The sequence below is a fragment of the Bos indicus x Bos taurus genome, chromosome 1 (assembly GCF_003369695.1).
Source record: "Bos indicus x Bos taurus breed Angus x Brahman F1 hybrid chromosome 1, Bos_hybrid_MaternalHap_v2.0, whole genome shotgun sequence".
NCBI classification, from domain to species: domain Eukaryota; kingdom Metazoa; phylum Chordata; class Mammalia; order Artiodactyla; family Bovidae; genus Bos; species Bos indicus x Bos taurus.
This window is the reverse complement of record NC_040076.1, coordinates 41,599,338-41,620,750: the sequence shown is the minus strand read 5'-3', so window position 1 is coordinate 41,620,750 and position 21,413 is coordinate 41,599,338. Positions and strand designations below refer to the sequence as shown.

Here is a 21,413-nt window from a genome sequence, read left to right as displayed (position 1 = left end):
GAAATTAAAAGACACTTGCTCCTTGGAAGAAAAGCAATGACGAACCTAGACAGCATATTAAAAAGCAGACACATTACTTTACCAACAAAGCTCTGTCTAGTCAAAGGTATTGTTTTTCCAGTAGTCATACATGGATGTGAGAGTTGGACTATAAAGAAAGCTGAGCACCAAAGACTTGATGCTTTTGAACTGTGGTGTTGAAGAAGACTCTTGAGAGTCCCTTGGACAGCAAGGAGATCCAACCAGTCAATCCTAAAGGAGACCAGTCCTGGGAGTTCATTGGAAGGACTGATGCTAAGGCTGAAGCTTCAATTCTTTAGTCACCTGATGTGAAGAACTGACTCGCTGGAAAAGACCCTGATGCTGGGGAAGTTTGAAGGCAGGAGGGGAAGGGGAGGACAGGATGAGATGGTTGGATGGCATCACTGACTCAATGGACATTAGTTTGAGCAAGCTCTGGGAGTTGGTGATGGACAGGGAAGCCTGGCATGCTGCAGTCCATGGGGTTGCAAAGAGTCAGACACGAATGAGTGACTGAACTGAACTGATATACCTAATAATTGCAAGTCTGGTGTTTGAGTCCTCATGTGTTCACAGTTGTTTTTTAAACTGACTCAGAGTAAACAGACAGGAAGTCTCACAAAATTGGCAAAGCAAGGTGAAAAAAGCTATTTACCCTGTCATTTACCTTGAACCTAACATATGGCATGCAATGGAGAAAAACTCAAGTTCAGTTCAGTTCAGTTCAGTCACTCAGTCGTGTTCGACTCTTTGCGACCCCATGAACCGCAGCACTCCAGGCCTCCCTGTCCATCACCAACTCCCAGAGTCCACACAAACCCATGTCCATTGAGTTGGTGATTCTATCCAACCAGGTAAAAATCTCAAAAAAGGTGTTTTATATATAGCATTATATTTAAGCATAGGTAGACAAACTGAGATGGTGTTTCAGAAGAATATCCCCTCAACAATTAAAGAGCTTCCAAACTAACCACAAAGGAAGTATTAGGAAGACCTTCAACATTGATTTTTTTCTTTTAGAATTTATCTATTTCTAAATTCTACATGTAGACTGCTTTCTGTGATTGCTGTTTTCTGGACTTTACTCATAATTAAAAAAGCTTCTTAGTTTAAGGTATATATCTAGGTTTGGCCTAGAATCTAACCTCTATATATACGAATTATTTCATTAATGAAAAATAGCATCAAGTCTTCCACAATGACACTGTTATAAAAGTGTAACGTAGAGTTTTTGAGCTAATCATACTCAACCTCAACCTAAGGTATTACCTTCTGAGCATAATGAATATACCTTTATATTTTATAAATAAGTTTTCAAGATACATTGTAATGTTTGGATCTTATGTAAATTTAAGATGTCACATGATGTCAGAGTTATTGCTATAACTCTGGACAGAAAATTGGACCAGTGAATCTTCCAAATATTATTGCATCATCATTATTAGTGAATAATTCTATTTCTCAAAAACTTCATTACTCTGATTTTCTTTGTTTATTGTAAGCATATGAAACCATCAAAAGTGTAAAGGTAGAGTCTGTCATAAGGTGAGTCATCAGTCTAAGACCCTGTGTATAATCAGTACACTATGGCATACAAAATGTTCTGTCTCACTTTCAAATACTGTTTGACTACAGAAATAGATCAAAGGAATAACTAGGTGGAGCAAAGAGACCAACTTTATCATTGTAGATTATACTTGGATGACATATTTCCAAGAAGGACATTAATTCAAGGATATAGACTTTGAATTTAATAGGGAGGAATACAATGGGGAAGAGTTTGATTAAAAAAAATATAAGTTGACTTATGTCTTTTTATAATTATTTTTCCTTTCTTTCCCCATCCACTTTGTTTGTGTTAGCTCCCCTCCCCACTCTTCCTGCCTTCTCTCCTGGGATTTTCTTACTTCACTGAGTGACTACTATTTGAAAAGCACTGCAATAACATATGAATATATTTGGTATTCAATTTTCAGCCCATCACTTCCTGGTGTTTTTCTCTATTTGAAACTAAGAATAATAACCCTTTACTACAACCCTTCTAGCAATGAGAAAGGTCATATAAACAATTGACAGCCATTCCATAAATACAGATTTCAGACTTGTCTGCTTTCTGGTTCTCATGATTCAGTGATTCTTTTATTATTAGTGTAAAAACATTGCAAAAATATTATTCCTTAATAGAACAGTGTGACATGAATGCAAATAACCTATTTTATACAAGGCATAATCATGTATCTCATTTAAATTTGATTAAGGAAGTAATTGGGAACTAAATTAGTACCATAATTAGAACAGATTTTCTGATTCTTTGAATGACATAGTGAATATCTATGAGACCCTGAAAGTTCTGCGACATATAATCAATTGGTATAAAGAAAATTAATTTCTGCCCAGTAGCCATCAACCTCTGGCCAGCTTTTTAAAAGTACCATGATACAGGTTAAAGGAAGGAGTGCTTTGTGTCCTCAAATGGTGTCTTAAACCCAAAGAGTCACTCAGCTAGTAGGTAGCAAATAAATAGCTTAGTTTTTTCCTTTTTTAACATGAAACAATAAAAACTTCTCATGATCATTGCTTCACCCTTCTTAACACAAAATTATACAGCAAATTCTTGGGAAATAAACTATAGCTGAATGAAAGAGGATAAAAATTACCTTTGAAATCATAGCATGATTACTGAAAAATACCAGAAAGAGTATACAGGGATCACTTATCAAAGTGATATAAGCCAGAAAAAGTCAGGTCAGTTAATTTCACTTTGAGGGAATAGGAACAAGTTTAGATCTATAATTTTTTTTATGAAGCAATTTTGTTATACCTGATTTGTATGTAAGTAATGAAAACTGAACTGTTTTCTCTCCCATGAAGGCTGGAGGCGAATTTGGCTGAAAGCTTAGATGAACAGAGTGCTAATGTTCTTCTAGATTCCTCTCTGGAAAGTTGTTTTTGTGTATGTGTTATAGAAACACTATCTTGCTTCTATCATTCTCAGTGGCTAAATGACAAGGGTTATCACTTTTACCAGTAATGTTGAATAAGTCAAGTCTCTACTGAAGTTCATATTGTCATTTCTGCCAAACATACCTAAATCCACCAAGATTTGTCATTAAGAGTTAAAGATTAAACTATCAAACTATAAATCATCCGTTCATCTCTCCAATTCCAATTGGTGAAATCTTAATAATATGTATGAAAGCTATATTTTTTATATTTGCTGTTAACTCTGAGAGTTCAGTTTATATAGACTTCTATTTCTAATTTTTTGCAACATTACCATCACTACCACCACCACCACCACCACCACCAATAAAATTTCTATGCAACTGATACCACTTTGTTCTAGAGAGAAAAAAAGGGTGGCATCACACTCACGAGAATAAAAATTGCTAATTTTTGTTTCATATAATTTTGGTCCCTACTTTATCCATGGCATTGTTGGCCACTTCAGTAATTATCCAATGATAAAACCAAATGACATGGAAGCATACTATGGTTTGTTACTTTTTGTAGGAAAGAGTAATTGAAAGTAGGCAAGGGTAATTGAAAGGCAAATGAAAAAAGTCAGTGTAATAATTTTAGGCTTTGATGGCATAATTTTGCTAAGAAAAGTAAGAAATTTGCATGATGAGATTTTGTTTCCATTTTATTCCCTAGTTTTTCAAATGCTCTCATTATTTGGCTGGCTGGGTCACCCTTGTGAAAATATAGGATCATTACCATAACTTGTAGCATAGTATTATCTATGATACAAAAACCACAAGAATTATGATAAAAATTCAAGGATCAATATCCTAATTCCATTTTTCTAAACACATGTAAAATGGATTTGCATGTTTCATGAAAAAGGGAGGAAGAAAGCTGGATATTTACAAAATAACAATAATAAGACAATTTATGATTATCATAATACTAAGGATAATGGATAATGGATAAGTATAATACAAAGTGATTTACTAAATTTTGAAATTATATTTTAAGAGATTCAATATCCTATATTTTGTTATTATTCATTGATAAAATATGGTTTTGGTCAGATTGATATTTCTAGGGAAAAGTGTGCATTAATTTTCTTACTCAGAATTGTCTTTTTGTTAATGTTAAATGTCACATTTGCTACTTTCTCACTTTTTTTCAAATAATTTTTCTTTAGTGAAATGGAACTTTATTTAAATCTCTGTAAACTGTAAATGCAGAATTATTTTTCAATTAATAAAAGTGTTTTAAATTCTCTTTTCTAGCCAATTCCAAGTGGTAAAGTGGCTTAAATTCGACCTTGTTTTATTCTTGAGTTACAAATTTGGGACCTGAATCTCTTGTTTTTATTTATGAAAAATCTTCCCTAGAAGAAAGAGGCAGCACTATACTGATCAGATGCTCAGTTTAGAGATCCTTCTTCCACTTCCTTTACATTATTCTTGGAGCATTATGCATCACAAATGTGGTTTCTTCATCTATTAATCAAAAAGCCACTTGCACTTCTGTTCAACAATATATTTCAGAAATATTTATTTCTGTATTGTGGGTCTGTCAATTGTAAGCACAGTTCTACTGCTGTATCTGGTGGCAGAAAACTTCACCTGAAATACCTACCAGCAGGAATCCTGGGGGGCAAAGATCCTCCCCCTGGCGCTGGATGCGGGGCCTGGAGGCTATTTAAAAACCCTGCCCTCAGGAAGCTGGGGCAGAACGTTTCCACCCCAATGGCCGGGAAGGATCCTTTTAAGAGATAAAAATGGACATTAATCAAAAAATCTTCTTTGTGGAAAAGCTGTTGATCATTTAACTGGAACAAAACCTACAATCAACAAAGACATCAAACCTTACAAGGAAGTTATGTAATTACAAGGAATGGAATGCATTTTTATTCATAAATTTATGAAATAAACCTAGTTTTTTGAAAAGAAAGTTGGAAAATCCCATGGACGGAGGAACCTGGTAGGCTGCAGTCCATGGGGTCGCTAAGAGTTGGACATGACTGAGCGACTTCACTTTCACTTTTCACTTTCATGCATTGGAGAAGGATATGGCAACCCACTCCAGTGTTCTTGCCTGGAGAATCCCAGGGACGGGAAGCCTGGTGGGCTGCCGTCTGTGGGGTCGCACAGAGTCGGACACGACTGAAGTGACACAGCATCAGCAGTTACAATCAAAGAGGATTAGAAGCACCAGAATACTAAGATAAATTTCTAAACCTACATTTGACAAAGGGGATATAAATGTTATTGATGTTGCCTGTTTACAGAATTCACCTCCATCTGCGATAGAGATATGCAGAAAATAGCCACAATAGGCCTGAGATGTGTGCTGCACTATGAGGAGTGGTGCCTCACTTCAGGTGTACCAGTGTGAGAGCCTAAAATTAAGAAGACTTTTATACCATACAATAATCACATACATCTTTGAAATAGTGGTAAGAAAAACAACATACACATTTCTTAATTTGCTTCATTCTTATTTTTCTTAATTAGGGACCAGACATAAGAGTTTGCAAAGGTAGAACCACACGCTTTTTCATTTTTAAGAATGCTATTGAGAAAGAAAAAAGAAAAAGTAAACTATTTAGAAGTTTATTCATAAAATAATATAATGAATCATAGACGAAAAGAATGTCAGAGCTACAAAGGACTTCAGAGATCATCCAGTCAAAAACTCCATGTTTTACAGACCAAGAACTGAGGACTGGGGTGGGAAACTGATATCACACAGCTGGTGGACTCCCAGGACAAAGTCTTTACACTAAAGACTAAAAATAAATAATGAGCCACTTCCTATTTGGAAGATCATGATCTCCTGATTGTGAATTAGAAACCTAGCACTTTGGAATAGCGGCATTACAACTTGGTGTCTCAAGGACCTAAAGGACACTAAAATCATTCAGAAGAAAGTATAATATAAATGCAATATTAGTGCATTGGTAACTGATATGGTACATGTAAGTTTAAATCACAATAATACCCTAAAATCAAGTTACCCTGATGGTTGTAAGAAACACATCTCATTCGAGACCCCTGAAACCCTCATCAGGAACAGCAGTTTTCCTCTGTAGTGACCTGGGATCTCTCCTTCCACAAGTTCAAATTTAGAAAGTGCCATATTTTTGAAAAGGACCTCCCAAGTGGCCCTAGTGGTAAAGAACCTGCCTGACAAAGACAGAGATGTAAAATATGTATGTTTGATCCATGGGTCGGGAAGATCCCCTGGAGGAGGAAATGGCAACCCACTCCAGTATTCTTGCCTGGGAAATCCCATCGACAGAGGAACCTGGTGGGCTATAATCCATGGGGTCCCACAGTCAAACATGACTGAAGGGACTTAGTGCACATGCACATATTTTTGAAAAGACTTCATTCTGTTCTTTGATACAAGCTTTACCTCTAAAATAAGTTAAAATTTTGATTTTTCTTTTAACTTTAACTAGGATTAAAGGGATCTGGTATACCACACTATATATCTTGCTGCTATGGAGGAAGTTGTTGCTAAAGAAAAAGCAGCATTTCTCAGATCTTTAGAGATTTTTTTTTTTTTTACAAAAGAACAAAGTTATAATGAAAGCTTTAATGGTTGAGGCCTATAGATTGTGCATTGGATTAAAGAAAGCATAGAGAGAGTGTCATATACTGTGAATAAATTGGTTTTGTTGTGGATTCTATGGAGCTTTAGTAAAATGACCCAGCAGAGCTGGAGTCCCTTAAACATTAAAAGGTGTGGCAAAAGAGAACAAGATGGCAGAGGAGCAGGTGGACATGGAGGACATCTCTCTCCATGGATACATCAGGAATACACCTTCAGACACAGAAGTTCATGCGGAATACCAGTTGAGAGCGGACATGAGTACCTGACCAGTGGAAAATAATATATAGAACCATGCAAATCTTGGTAGGATGAAGGAACTAGGGGGAAAAGCAGGAGTGTTAGTAGGACTGGACCTGCCCCTGCAGGTGGGGGAACTAAAGCAGAAGTCCGATTCCCACATCCAGGCAATTGTCTGAGTCAGAGGAGAAAACATTTAAGACTGAGAGTGAAACAGCATAAATGGAATGAGAATCAGACAGTCTTGCCACAGCCATACATACCCAGGACAGGGACGCAGGTTCCCTGGAAGGTGCAGCAGCTGGCAGCTGGAGTTCAGGGATTGTGGAATAATCCCAGGGTGAGGGCTGCTGTTGACTGCAGAGAGATGGATTGAGGGGATGTGAGGGAGGACATTGTGGTGGGAAATGCCTGTGGAGGAAAGCCAGGCAACCATAGAAGCAAGGCAATACTGCTGAGTCACACGGAAGGGGTGGAGCCATCACCATAGTCCCTCTCTCCCCACACACCAGCATTGTTGGTTGAACAATAGAGAGGCTGGCCCATCAAACGCCTGCCGCATTGAACCACAGAATAGGACTCCACCCAGGGAGCCCCTTTAAGTGCCTGATGCGCTGATCTAAGAGTAGGACCCCAAACAGGGGGGCCCCCTCTATGTGCCTGACACGCTGAACAACAGAGAAGGATCCCAGCAAGGTAGCCCTCTAAGTGCCTGAGGGCAGAGCTACAGAGAAAGACTGGCCAAAAAGGCCTTCTAATCACCAGTTACAAGAGGCTCAAAAAAAAAAAAAAAAAAAAAGACTCTGATAGGGCCATAACTCCTGCCGCAGAGGCAGTCCAAGTCCCTGTACACTTGCTGCCTCCAGGGTCCCCGCAAGCCAAGCAGCCATGCTGCCTTCATGCTCAACTCTCACTGGGGCAGAGCTGCCACAGACATAAAAAAGTCTTGCATCTATAAGCACAGGGTCACTTCTGTAGTGTCTGACTCTTTGAGAACCTGTAGACTGTGGCCTGCCAGGCTTCTCTGTCAGGGAGGGAGGAGGGTTTTCTAGGCAAGAATACTGGAGCTTTTTGGCCAATACTGGTTGCCATACCCTTCTAAAGCACTATTTCCTCCTGCCCTAGCTGCCAACTCCCTTGAGTACCTGATGCTGCCAGAATCCCTGTGACCCAAGCAGCTGTACCGCCTCCACACCTGGCCTTCAAAGGGGCAAACCCAGGTCCTCCAGGGCAGTCTCAGGAGCAAACCCCAGTGGATGACCCATACGTAGAGGTGGAAATAAAACCACAATTGAAACCCATGGGCAGTGTTAATAAGGAAGAAGACCCAAAATCTTCCCACAGCTGTACAAGATGCAGATTAAATCCACACGATCATCTAGGCAGACTCCGTGTCTGTGGAATATATAAAAGGTCATTGAGAGCTCCCACAAAATAAAATGCACTAGTTTTGATAGCTGTGGACAATGGAGGAAAGAACACACAGAAATAGGACCAGGTTAGAATCTGAGCTGCCCCCACAGCAGGTCCAGAGATCAGTACCGTGTTGGAGGGCATCCAAGGGAGGTGAGGTGGACTGTGACTTCCAGCGAGGGAAAGGACTCTGACAGCAGTGACTCAAGAAAAACATTTTTTATTCTTATGTTTTGACTTGTTCTGTAGATTCTTTTGGATTTTTTTTTCTTTTTCTTCCCCTTTTCCCCCCTCTGTTGTAGTTGTTGATTTTACTGGCACTAGGAAATCGAATTAAGCTTTCGAGCTTTTTTGTTTGTTTGTTTCTCAGTCACATTTTTTATTGTTGTTATAAACCTCTGTCTCTGAGTTGGGTTTTTGCAGTTCTATGGAGTTTTCCCTTTTTCTTTTATTTTTAATTTTTAAAACCTACTATGGGGAACACATGTATACCTGTGGCGGATTCATTTTGATATTTGGCAAAACTAATACAATTATGTATTAAAATTAAAAATAAAATAAAATTAGAAAAAAAAAACCTACTATTATTTTCTCTACATTTATTCCATTGTTTGCTTTTCTTACTATTCTTTTCCCCTTGTAATTAATCTTTAATGTATATAAATCTTCTTCATCTACCTCTATTTAACTTTGCATATCTATTCTTTCTTTTTTTTTCCTTTCCTCCCAACATATTTGTTAGTTTTATTTTCATTGCTTTAATCCCCAATTGGCACCTTGCTTTAATTTCACTTTCCAGTTTGTGCTTTAGTTAGTGTTGTTCTGGTATATACAATTTTTGCTTTTCTTTGTTTACCAGGTCAACCTATTGTACTTTATTTTTGTTGGACTGTTTTTATTTTACTTACGGGTGTATACCTTTTTTTTTTCTTTTTGTTTCTTCTTCCATTTTCTTTTTTTAATAATTTCTCTTTTTTATAATTTTAATTGTTAATGTTTTAAACCTATTATATTTATTCTACATTTATTCCTTTTTTTGCTTCCTGCTGTTCTTTTCCCCTTGCAGTTAATCTTTAATGTATATAAATCTTCTTCATCTACCTCTATTTAACTTTGCCTATTTATTCTTTCTTTCATTTCTTTCTTTCCTTTCCTCTCAACATATTTGTTAATTTTGTTTTCATTGCTTTATTCCCCACTTGGCACCTTGCTTTAGTTTTGTTTTCCAGTTTGTGATTTAGTTAGTTTTGTTCTTAACTGGTAAATATAATTTTTGATTTCCTTTGTTCACTGGGTCAATCTACGGTATTTTATTTTTGTTGGACTGTTTGACTTTGCTCATGGATGTATATGTATATGTGTATATTCCATTATTTTAATTATTATTTGCCTGATTTTGTAACTACCATTTGTCTGGGGTTCATCTTTGGTTTCTTGTTTTTGGATATTTGTTTTAATCTCACTTAATGCCATAACAAACCACTTGTGGAATCTTCTTTCTTGACCAGTGATCAAGCCTGGAGCCTTTGGAGTGTGAGCACTGACTCCAAGAGCCTAGACTACCAGAGAACTAACCCTAGGGAGTATCAAATAGTGATAACTCACTGTAAGGAAACCACTTCAATATAAGACCTGGCATCACCCAACCACCAGTGGCACCCTGTACAGGATGCCTCATCTAAACAACAAACAAACAAACAAAATATAAACCCAATCATCAGCAGATAGGATTACCACCTCACTCAGCCTTGCCCATCAGAGGAAAAACAAACAAAAACACAGCACAAATCTCACCCTATAGGAAGGTTACACAAACCACTGGGCCAAACTTAGAAAGGCAGAAACCAAAAGGAAGAAAGAATTCAATCTTCTTCAAGGAAAGAATTCAACTTTCCTTGAAACCTGGGAAAAGGAGACTTCAAACACAATAAGTTAAAAAAAATAATGATAAGGCAGAGAAATACTACACAAAGGAAGGAACAAACTAGAAACACAGAAGTCCAGATAAATGAAGAGGAAATAGACAAAATACCTAAAAAAGGATTCATAATAATGATAGTAAACATGATCAAAACCTTGAAAACAAAATGGAGAAAATGCAAGAATCAATTAACAAAGACCAAGAAGAATTAAAGAATAAACATTCAGAGACAAAACACAATTACTGAAATTAAAAATACTGTAGAGGTAATCAATAGCAGGATATCTACAGCAGAAGAATGAATCAGTGAGCTTGAAGATAAAATGGTGAAAATAATTTCTGAAGAGCAGAATAAAGTAAAAAGAATGAAAAGAACTGATGATAGTCTCAGAGACCTCTGGGACAATATCAAATGCACCAACATTCCATTTATAGGAGTTCCAGAAGAAGAAGGGAAAAAGAAAGGGTATGAGAAATTTTTTGAAGAGATTATAGTTGAAAATAGCTGAAAGGAAATAGTCAATGAAGTCCATGAGGCACAAAGAGTCCCATACAGGATAAACCTAAAGAGTAACATGTCAAGACACATACTAATCAAACTAACAAAGACTAAACACAAGGAAAGAATATTAAAAGCAGCAAGGGAGAAGCAACAAGTAACATACAAGGGAAACCCCATATACTTAACAGCTGATCTTTCAGCAGAAACTCTGCAGGCCAGAAGGGAATGGCAGAATATTTTTAAAGTATTGAAAGGGAAATCTACATTTCCTTTTGAAATGAAAGGGAAAGGGAAAGGGAATATACAACCAAGGTTACAATACTCAGCAAGGATCTCATTCAAAACTGATGGAAAAATAAAAAGCTTTTCAGAGTAGCAAAAGTTAAAAGAATTCAGTACCACTAAATCAGCTTTACAACAAATGTTAAAGGGGCTTATATAGTCAAGAAATGCAAGAGAAGAAAAAAGATATGCAAAATCAACCCCAAACAATTAAGAAAATGGCAGTAGAAACATATATATCAATAATTACATTAAATGTAAATGGATTAAATGCTCCAACTAAAAGACAGAAATTGGCTGAATGGATACAAAAACAATACCCATATATATGCTCTCTACAAGAAACCCACTTCAGACCCAAAGACACTTATAGACTGAAAGTGAGAGGATGGAAAAATATATTCCATACAATTGGGAAGCAATAGAAAGCTGGAGTAGCAGTCCTCATATCAGACAAAATAGACCTTAAAATAAAGAAGATTACAGGAGATAAGGAAGGACACCACATCATGATCAAGGGATCAATCCAAGAGAAGACAACAATTGTAAATATCTATGCACCTAATATAGGAACACCTCAGTACATAAGACAAACACTAACAGACATGAAAGGAGAAATTGACAGTAACACAATAATAGTAGGAGACTTTACACCCTACTCACACCAATGGAGAGGTCATCAAAACAGAAAATTAGTATAAAACACAGTCTTAAACGATACATTAAATAAGACAGATCCCACTGATATCTTCAGGATATTCCATCCAAATGCAGAAGAATACACCTTCTTCTCAAGTGCACATTCTTCAGGATAGACCACATCTTAGGTCACAAATCAAACCTCAGTAAATTTAAGAAAATTGAAATCATATCAAGCATCTTCTCCAACCACAATGCAATAATACTAGATATCAATTACAAGAAAAAAAACTGTAAGAAACACAAACACATAGAGATTACACAATATGTTTCAAAATAACCAACAGGTTACTGAAGAAATCAAAAGGGAAATAAAAAAATTTCTAGAAACTAATGACAATGAACACAGATTCTCAAAACCTATGAGATGCAGCAAAAGCAGTTCTAAGAGGGAAGTTTATAGCAATACAATCCTACCTCAAGAAACAAGAAAAACAGCAAATAGACAACTTAACTTTACACCTAAAGCAACTGGAAAAAGAAGAACAAAAACCCCCCAAAATTAGTAGAAGGAAGGAAACCATAAAGATCCGAGCAGAAATAAATGAAAGAAACAACAGTAAAGATTAATAAAACCGAAAGATGCTTCTTCAAGAAGATAAACAAAATTGACAAATCTTTAGCCAGGTTCATCAAGAAAAAAAGAGAGAAGAATCAAATCAACAAAATTAGAAATGAAAAAGGAGAGGACAACAGACAATGCAGAAATACAAAGGATTATAAGAGAGTATTATGAACAACTATAAGGCAATAAAATGGATAACCTGGAAGAACTGGACAGATTCTTAGAAAAGTTCAATCTTCCAAGACTGAACCAGGAAGAAGTAGAAATCATGAACAACCCAATTACAAGCACTGAAATTGAAGCTGTGATTTAAAAAAAAAAAAAAAAAAAACTCACAAAAAACAAAAGCCCAGGACCAGATGGCTTCACAGGAGAATTCTATCAAACATTTAGAGAAGAGCTAATGCTTATCCTTCTAAAACTCTTTCAAAAAATTGCAGAAGAATGAACACTTTCAAACTCATTCGGTGAGGCCGCCATCACCAAAACCAGACAAAGACAACACACAAAAAGAAAACTACAGGCTGATAACACTGATGAACATAGATGCAAAAATCCTCAACAAAATTTTAGCAAACAGAATTCAGCAACACATCAAAATGCTCACACACTATCATCAGGTTGGGTTTATTTCAGCGATACAAGGATTCTTCAATTTATGAAAATCAATCAAAGTAATACACCATATTAACAAACTGAAATATGAAAACCATATGATAATCTCAATAGATGCAGAAAAAGCCATTTACAAAATTTATCAGCCATTTATGATTTATAATACACTGATGACAGAAATCAAAGATGACATAAACAAATGAAGAGATATTCCATGTTCTTGGGTAGGAAGCATCAATATTGTGAAAATGACTATACAACCAAATGCAGTCTACAAATTCAGTGGGATCCCTATCAAATTACCAATGACATTTTTCACAGAACTAGAACAAAAAATTTCACAATTCATATGGAAACACAAAAGACCCCGAATAGCCAAAGCAGTCTTGAGAAAGAAGAATGGAGCTGGAGGAATCAAGCTTCCTTGTAGTATAATCAAGACTTCAGATTATACTACAAAGCTACAGTCATTAAGACAGTATGGTACTGGCACAAAAGCAGAAATATAGACCAATGAAACAAGATAGAAAGTTCAGAAATAAATCCATGCACCTACAGGTATTTTATTTTTGACAAAGGAGGCAAGAATATACAATGGGGCAAAGACAGCCTTTTCAATAAATGGTGCTGGGAAAACTGGACAGCTACATGCAAAAGAATGAAATGAGAACACTTCCTAACACTGTACACAAAGATAAACTCAAAATGGATTAAAGACCTAGATGTAAGACAAGAAATTATAAAACTCTTAGAGGAAAACATAGGCAGAACACTTGATGACACAAATCAAAGCAAAATCCTCTATGACCCACCTCCTAGAGTAATGGAAATAAAAACAAAAGTAAACAAGTGGGACCTGATTAAACTTAAAAGCTTTTGCACAGCAAAGGAAACCATAAGCAAGGTGAAAAGACAACCCTCAGAATGGGAGAAAATAATAGCAAATAAAATTACTGAAAAAGGATTAATTTCCAAAATATATTTCCAAGCCTCTCATACAACTCAATAACAGGAGAGCAAACAATCCAATCAAAAAGTGGGAAAAAGACCTAAACAGACATTTCTTCAAAGAAGACATACAGATGGCTAACAAACACATGAAAAGATGCTCAACACTGCTCATTATCAGAGAAATGCAAATCAAAACTACAATAAGATATCACCTCACACTGGTCAGAATGGCCATCATAAAAAAATCTACAAATAATAAATCCTGGAGAGGGTGTGGAGAAAAGGGAATGCTTCTGCACTGTTGGTGGGAATGTAAATTGATAACAGCCAGTATGGAAGATGGTATGGAGATTCCTTAAAAAACCAGGAATAAAACCACCATGTGACCCAACAATCCCACTCCTAGTGGGAGGAGACCAAACCCTGAGGAAACCAAAATGAAAAAGACACGTTTATCTCACTGTTCATTACAGCACTATTTATAATAGCTAGAACATGGACACAATGTAGATGTCCATTGACAGATGAATGTATTGCATAAAGAAGCTGTGGTACATATATACACAATGGAATATTACTCAGCCATAAAAAGGAACACATTTGATTCATTTCCAATGAGGTGGATGAACCTAGAACCTATTATACACAGTGAAGTGAGTCAGAAAGAGAAAGATAAATATATTCTAATGCATATATACAGGATCTAGAAAAATGGTACTGAAGAATTTATTTACAGGGCAGCAGTGGAGAAACAGACATAGAGAATAGACTTATGGACATAGGGAGAGGGGAGGAGAGGGTGAGATGTATGGAAAGAGTAATATGGAAACTTACATTACCGTGTGTAAAATAGATAGCCAATGGGAATTTGCTGTATGGCTCAGGAAACCCAGAGGCTCTGTATCAACCTAGAGGGGTGGGATGGGGAGGGAGATGGGAGGGAGGTTCAAAAGGGAGGGGATATATGTATACCTTTAAAAGACGCTTACTCCTTGGAAGGAAAGTTATGACTAACCTAGATAGCATATTCAAAACAGAGACATTACTTTGCCAACAAAAGTTCGTCTAGTCAAGGCTATGGTTTTTCCTGTGGTCATGTATGGATGTGAGAGTTGGACTGTGAAGAAGGCTGAGCACCGAAAAATTGATGCTTTTGAACTGTGGTGTTGGAGAAGACTCTTGAGAGTCCCTTGGACTGCAAGGAGATCCAACCAGTCCATTCTGAAGGAGATCAGCCCTGGGATTTCTTTGGAAGGACTGATGCTAAAGCTGAAACTCCAGTACTTTGGCCACCTCATGCGAAGAGTTGACTCATTGGAAAAGACTCTGATGCTGGGAGGGATTGGGGGCAGGAGGAGAAGGGGACGACAGAGGATGAGATGGCATCACTGACTCGATGGACATGAGTCTGAGTGAACTCCGGGAGTTGGTGATGGACAGGGAGGCCTGGCGTGCTGCAATTCATGGGGTCGCAAAGAGTCGGTCACGACTGAGCGACTGATCTGATCTGATCTGATAGCTTATTATGTGGAGGTTTGAGAGAAAACTACAAAATTCTGTAAAGCAATTATCCTTCAATGGAAAAAAAAAAAAAAAAGATGTGGCAAAAATGCTAATGTAAGCCATAAAGTGCTCTGAGGTAACCTTCCACAAACAAATTAATTACTCTTTTGTTATTATATGGGATATTCATCATTGAGAAGAAAGTAAACATGAGCCTGTGTGTGGTATTGCCAAAATAAGGTATTTTCCACATTGCAATGTTTCATCATCATCTGAGAAGACATTTATTAACATAAGGAGCATCACTGAATACCAGGTGGAGATAATTATATCATATATTTATAAAGCTTTCCTATTTAAAGTTACAAAAGAAATGGTGATTTTACAACAGGGGAAATAATTACAAGAAATTCAGATTTTATCATATGCTGTGAAAAATAAAAATGATCCCATTTTATTTGATTATAGATTTATTGAAATCAAGGAACAATAAACCTAGTTCAATAATACTAGATCACTAAAAAAAAAATCACCATGCACAGGAAAGTAAAAAGGACATAAAGGAAACTATCTTAAAGAAAAATCTGAGGAAAAAGAGCGTGTAGAGTGGTGACTCTAAATAATGTTAATCTGCTTCCCATTTAGAGATTTTTATCTGAGTTTTCCTATTTTTATTATCCAACACTATTCAACACTGTTAACTTAGAAAAGATGTCCATTATATTAACTCCTTGAAAGAAACTAAATGCAAGTATTATTTTATTGCTTTGATTACACTGATTGCTACTTTTGTTGTTGTGACAGCCTGCCATCTTTAATAGCAGCTTTCATTTTCCTAAACTTGCTCCATCATTCATAATGGCTTTGTTATGTTTCTTTACTGTGGTTTAAAAGATCTTTCATTTATTGTAGCATCTCTTCAGTAACTGTCATTTTTTAAAATATCTGAGACAATCAAACAGAAAAGCTGGTGCACATGAATACATATTCCATTGAGATATCATATTATGTCACATTATTCACATTATGTGATGACACTGCCTTATAATTTTTCTTCTTAAGATCGGTCATGTCAACAGAGACTGCACAAAACACTACAACTCTATGTTTTCACAGTTCAATCAGTAAAACTAAAGTTATCCTTGTTATAATTCCCTTATCACTTAATCCACAAGAAATTAAGTTCATGAACCTTTTGGAATTTGATATAAAATAATTTTAGTCTGATTCGCTCTATTTCATAAATTGCTGACTCTTTTTTTTAGATCAATGGTGGAATTTATTAATAAATTACATTGCAGTTCAGTAATAAAAATATCTACTATCTGTACCAGGAGAAATATAAATTTCTATAAGTATTCTGATTCTACTCACTTTCAGCAGACTATTTGTTAATATAAATTAGATTTTTATGTGATGAGAGTATTTCTCTTGCCATTGCAAGTTTGAAATGTAAAATGTAAAATGAAAAGCATCCTTTCACACATCCTTTTTTTTTAACTTATTTTTTTATTGAAGGATAATTGCTTTACAGAATTTTGTTGTTTTCTGTCAAACTTCAACCTGAATCAGCCATAGGTATACATATATCCCTTTCCTTTTGAACTCCCCTCCCATCTTTCTCCCCATCCCACCCCTCTAGGTTGATACAGAGCCTCTGTTTGAGTTTCTTGGCCATACAGCAAATTCCTGTTGGCTATCTGTTTTACATATGGTAATGTTAAGCTTCCATGTTACTCTTTCCATACATCTCACCCTCTCCTGCCCTCTCTCCATGTCCACAATTCTGTTCTCTATGTCTGTTTCTCACATATGCTTTTCTAAATCTCACATTCTTGAGTTTCCAGTTTGTTAGTGATCTTGAATTGGTGGGTTAAAAAGAGATTAACATGTGAGATTAGCATTATATTGTCTGTAATATAGAGTTAACAGATAACTGGGTGTTCTGTAGTTTTATTTGTTTAATCTGGTAACCCTAATCTGATTTCAAACACGTACGGATATCGGATAACTAAGAGACACTTAACTACTGGTGTAAGGTAAATGAACATAAGTCACTGGCTGCAGGGGTTGGTAATTTATCTTTCATTAGTTCAGCAGTTCTCTGTGCATTTAGGGAGCCTTGCAAATTATGACTGGGGAAAGACATTACTTGTCTTTAGTGTGTGTGGGGGGGGGGTGGGGGGAGGGGTGGTCAGGATGCATGTTTAAGGCATTACAGTAAGTGGAATACTCCTTGACTAATGGGAATTATCTCTCAAAATGCTGGTGGCACCCACTGAAAAACAAGGTCTGAGAATAAAGAATCCTAAAAAAAAAAAAAAAAAATGGTTGCTAATGAATAGGTCATATAATGTGGTCAAGAAACAGTGTGAAGAAGTTAAATCAGTTTATATTCTGACATTTGGCTTGATCAATTAATGGACTGATCAGATCATCTGAGAGTAATCTGGCCTGTAGAGTAAGCGGCTTTCAAAGAATCATAATAAAATATATCTAGCACAAACTCAATGAAACAAATCCCATTTTAATTTGATATAACAGCAATCTCTCTGAAATAACTTTATGTTAGAAATTAGATATCATTAAGAATTTATGTAAAAGATAACAAACTATGACCTTAAACTTTCTGTATTTCAATCTCATTTATGAAATGAAAATAACTCGACCTAATGGGACTGTTTGTAGGTTTAAATGAGAGTAAATTACCATAAGCATAAGACAACATTATTAGAAAGTCCTAATATTTTTAAAATTATATATATATATATTAAATTAGAGGATAATTACTTTACAATACAGTGATAGTTTTTGCCAAACATCAACATGAATAGGCATTAGGTATACCTCCCTCCCTGTCCCATCCATCTAGTTTGTCACAGAGCACTGGATTTGGGTTCCCTGCTGTCATACTTCAAACTACCACTGGGTATCTATTTAACTGGAAAAGACTCTGATGCTGGGAGGGATTGGGGGCAGGAGGAGAAGGGGACGACAGAGGATGAGATGGTTGGATGGCATCACTGACTCGATGGAAGTGAGTCTCAGTGAAGTCCGGGAGTTGGTGATGGACAGGGAGGCCTGGTGTGCTGTGATTCATGGGGTCGCAAAGAGTCGGACACGACTGAGTGACTGATCTGAATGTATATGTTTTAATGTTATTCTCTCATATTATCCCACCCTCTCCTTACCCCCACTGAGTCCAAAATGTCTGTGTCTCCTTTGCTGCCCTGCAAGTATGATCATCAATACTATCTTTCTAGATTCCATATATATGTGTTAATATATGATATTTGTCTTTCTCTTTCTGACTTACTTCACTCCATATAATCAGCTCTAGGTTCATCCACCTCATTAGAACTGACCCAAATGTATTCCTTTTTATAGCTGAGTAATATTCCAATGTGTATATGTACCACAATTTTCCCACCCGTTCATCTGTTGATGGATATATAAGTTGCTTCTGTGTGTCCTTGGTTCAGTTCAGTTCAGTCGCTCAGTCGTGTCCGACTCTTGCAACCCCATGAATCGCAGCACGCCAGGCCTCCCTGTCCATCACCAACTCCCGGAGATCACCGAGACTCACATCCATCGAGTCAGTGATGCCATCCAGCCATCTCATCCTCTGTCGTCCCCTTTTCCTCCTGCCCCCAATCCCTCCCAGCATCAGAGCCTTTTCCAATGAGTCAACTCTTTGCATGAGGTGGCCAAAGTACTGGAGTTTCAGCTTCAGCATCATTCCCTCCAAAGAAATCCCAGGGCTTATTGCCTTCAGAATGGACTGGTTGGATCTCCTTGCAGCCCAAGGGACTCTCAAGAATCCTCCAATACCACAGTTCAAAAGCATCAATTCTTTGGCACTCAGCCTTCTTCACAGTCCAACTCTCAATCCATACATGACCACAGGAAAAACCATAGCCTTGACTAGATGGACCTTTTTTGGCAAAGTAATGTCTCTGCTTTTGAATATGCTATCTAGGTTGGTCATAACTTTCCTTCCAAGGATTAAGCGTCTTTTAATTTTATGGCTGCAGTCACCATCTGCAGTGATTTTGGAGCCCCAAAAAATAAAGTCTGACACTGTTTCCACTGTTTTCCCATCTATTTCCCATGAAGTGATGGGACCGGATGCCATGATATTAGTTTTCTGAATGTTGAGCTTTAAGCCAACTTTTTCACTCTCTTCTTTCACTTTCATCAAGATGCTTTTCAGTCCCTCTTCACTTTCTGCCATAAGGGTGGTGTCATCTGCATATCTGAGGTTATTGATATTTCTCTCGGCAATCTTGATTCCAGCTTGTGTTTCTTCCAGTCCAGCGTTTCTCATGATGTACTCTGCATATAAGTTAAATAACAGGGTGACAATATACAGCCTTGACGTACTCCTTTTCCTATTTGGAACCAGTCTGTTGTTCCATGTCCAGTTCTAACTGTTGCTTCCTGACCTGCATACAAATTTCCCAAGAGGCAGATCAGGTGGTCTGGTATTCCCATCTCTTGAAGAATTTTCCACAGTTTATTGTGATCCACACAGTCAAAGGCTTTGGCATAGTCAAGAAAGCAGAAATAGATGTTTTTCTGGAACTCTCTTGCTTTTTCCATGATCCAGTGGATGTTGGCAATTTGATCTCTGGTTCCTCTGCCTCTTCTAAAACCAGCTTGAACATCTGAAATTTCATGGTTCATGTATTGCTGAAGCCTGGCTTGGAGAATTTTGAGCATTACTTTACTAGCATGTGAGATGAGTGCAATTGTGCGGTAGTTTGAGCATTCTTTGGCATTGCCTTTCTTTGGGATTAGAATGAAAACTGACCTTTTCCAGTCCTGTGGCCACTGCTGAGTTTTCTAAATTTGCTGGCATATTGAGTGCAGCACTTTCACAGCATCATCTTTCAGGATTTGAAATAGCTCAACTGGAATTCCATCACCTCCACTACCTTTGTTCATAGTGATGCTTTCTAAGGCCCACTTGACTTCACATTCCAGGATGTCTGGCTCTAGGTGAGTGATCACACCATCGTGATTATCTGGGTTGTGAAGAACTTTTTTGTACAGTTCTTCTGTGTATTCTTGACACCTCTTTTTAATATCTTTTGCTTCTGTTAGGTCCATACCATTTCTGTCCTTTATCGAGCCCATCTTTGCGTGAAATGTTCCCTTGGTATCTCTAATTTTCTTGAAGAGACCTCTTTCCCATTCTGTTGTTTTCCTCTATTTCTTTGCATTGATAGCTGAGGAAGGCTTTCTTATCTCTTCTTGCTATTTGGAACTCTGCATTCAGATGTTTATATCTTTCCTTTTCTCCTTTGCTTTTCACTTCTCTTCTTTTCACAGCTATTTGTAAGGCCTCCCCAGACAGCCATTTTGCTTTTTTGCATTTCTTTTCCATGGGGATGGTCTTGATCCCTGTCTCCTGTACAATGTCATGAACCTCATTCCATAGTTCATCAGGCACTCTATCTATCAGATCTAGGCCCTTAAATCTATTTCTCACTTCCACTGTATAAGCATAAGGGATTTGATTTAGGTCATACCTGAATGGTCTAGTGGTTTTCCCTACTTTCTTCAATTTAAGTCTGAATTTGGCAATAAAGAGTTCATGATCTGAGCCACAGTCAGCTCCTGGTCTTGTTTTTGTTGACTGTATAGAGCTTCTCCATCTTTGGCTGCAAAGAATATAATCAATCTGATTTCGGTGTTGACCATCTGGTGATGTCCATGTGTAGAGCTTTCTCTTGTGTTGTTGGAAGAGTTTGTTTGTTATGACCAGTGCATTCTCTTGGCAAAACTCTATTAGTCTTTGCCCTGCTTCATTCCGTATTCCAAGGCCAAATTTTCCTGTTACTCCAGGTGTTTCTTGACTTCCTACTTTTGTATTCCAGTCCCCTGTAAGGAAAAGGACATCTTTTTTGGGTATTAGTTCTAAAAGGGTTGTAGGTCTTCATAGAACCGTTCAACTTCAGCTTCTTCAGCGTTACTGTTTGGGGCATAGACTTGGATTACTGTGATATCAAATGGTTTGCCTTGGAAATGAACAGAGATCATTCTGTCATTTTTGAGACTGCATCCAAGTAGTGCATTTCGGACTCTTTTGTTGACCATGATGGCTACTCCAGTTCTTCTGAGGG

The 21,413-nt window shown here is 37.1% G+C and overlaps 1 protein-coding gene across 4 annotated transcripts in view; it reads right to left on the bottom strand.

The window, feature by feature from the left end:
* Positions 1–21,413, bottom strand: part of EPHA6 (EPH receptor A6) — a 1,019,792-nt gene that overhangs the window by 167,301 nt on the left and 831,078 nt on the right. For 2 of the 4 annotated variants that reach the window (XM_027554351.1, XM_027554360.1), the window contains one exon: positions 4,615–4,740. The exons of the other annotated variants lie outside the window; for them this stretch is intronic. In XM_027554351.1, coding sequence (XP_027410152.1) covers positions 4,615–4,740 — 126 coding nt within the window. The remainder of the gene's footprint in view (positions 1–4,614; positions 4,741–21,413) is intronic. 4 annotated transcript variants of the gene reach the window in all.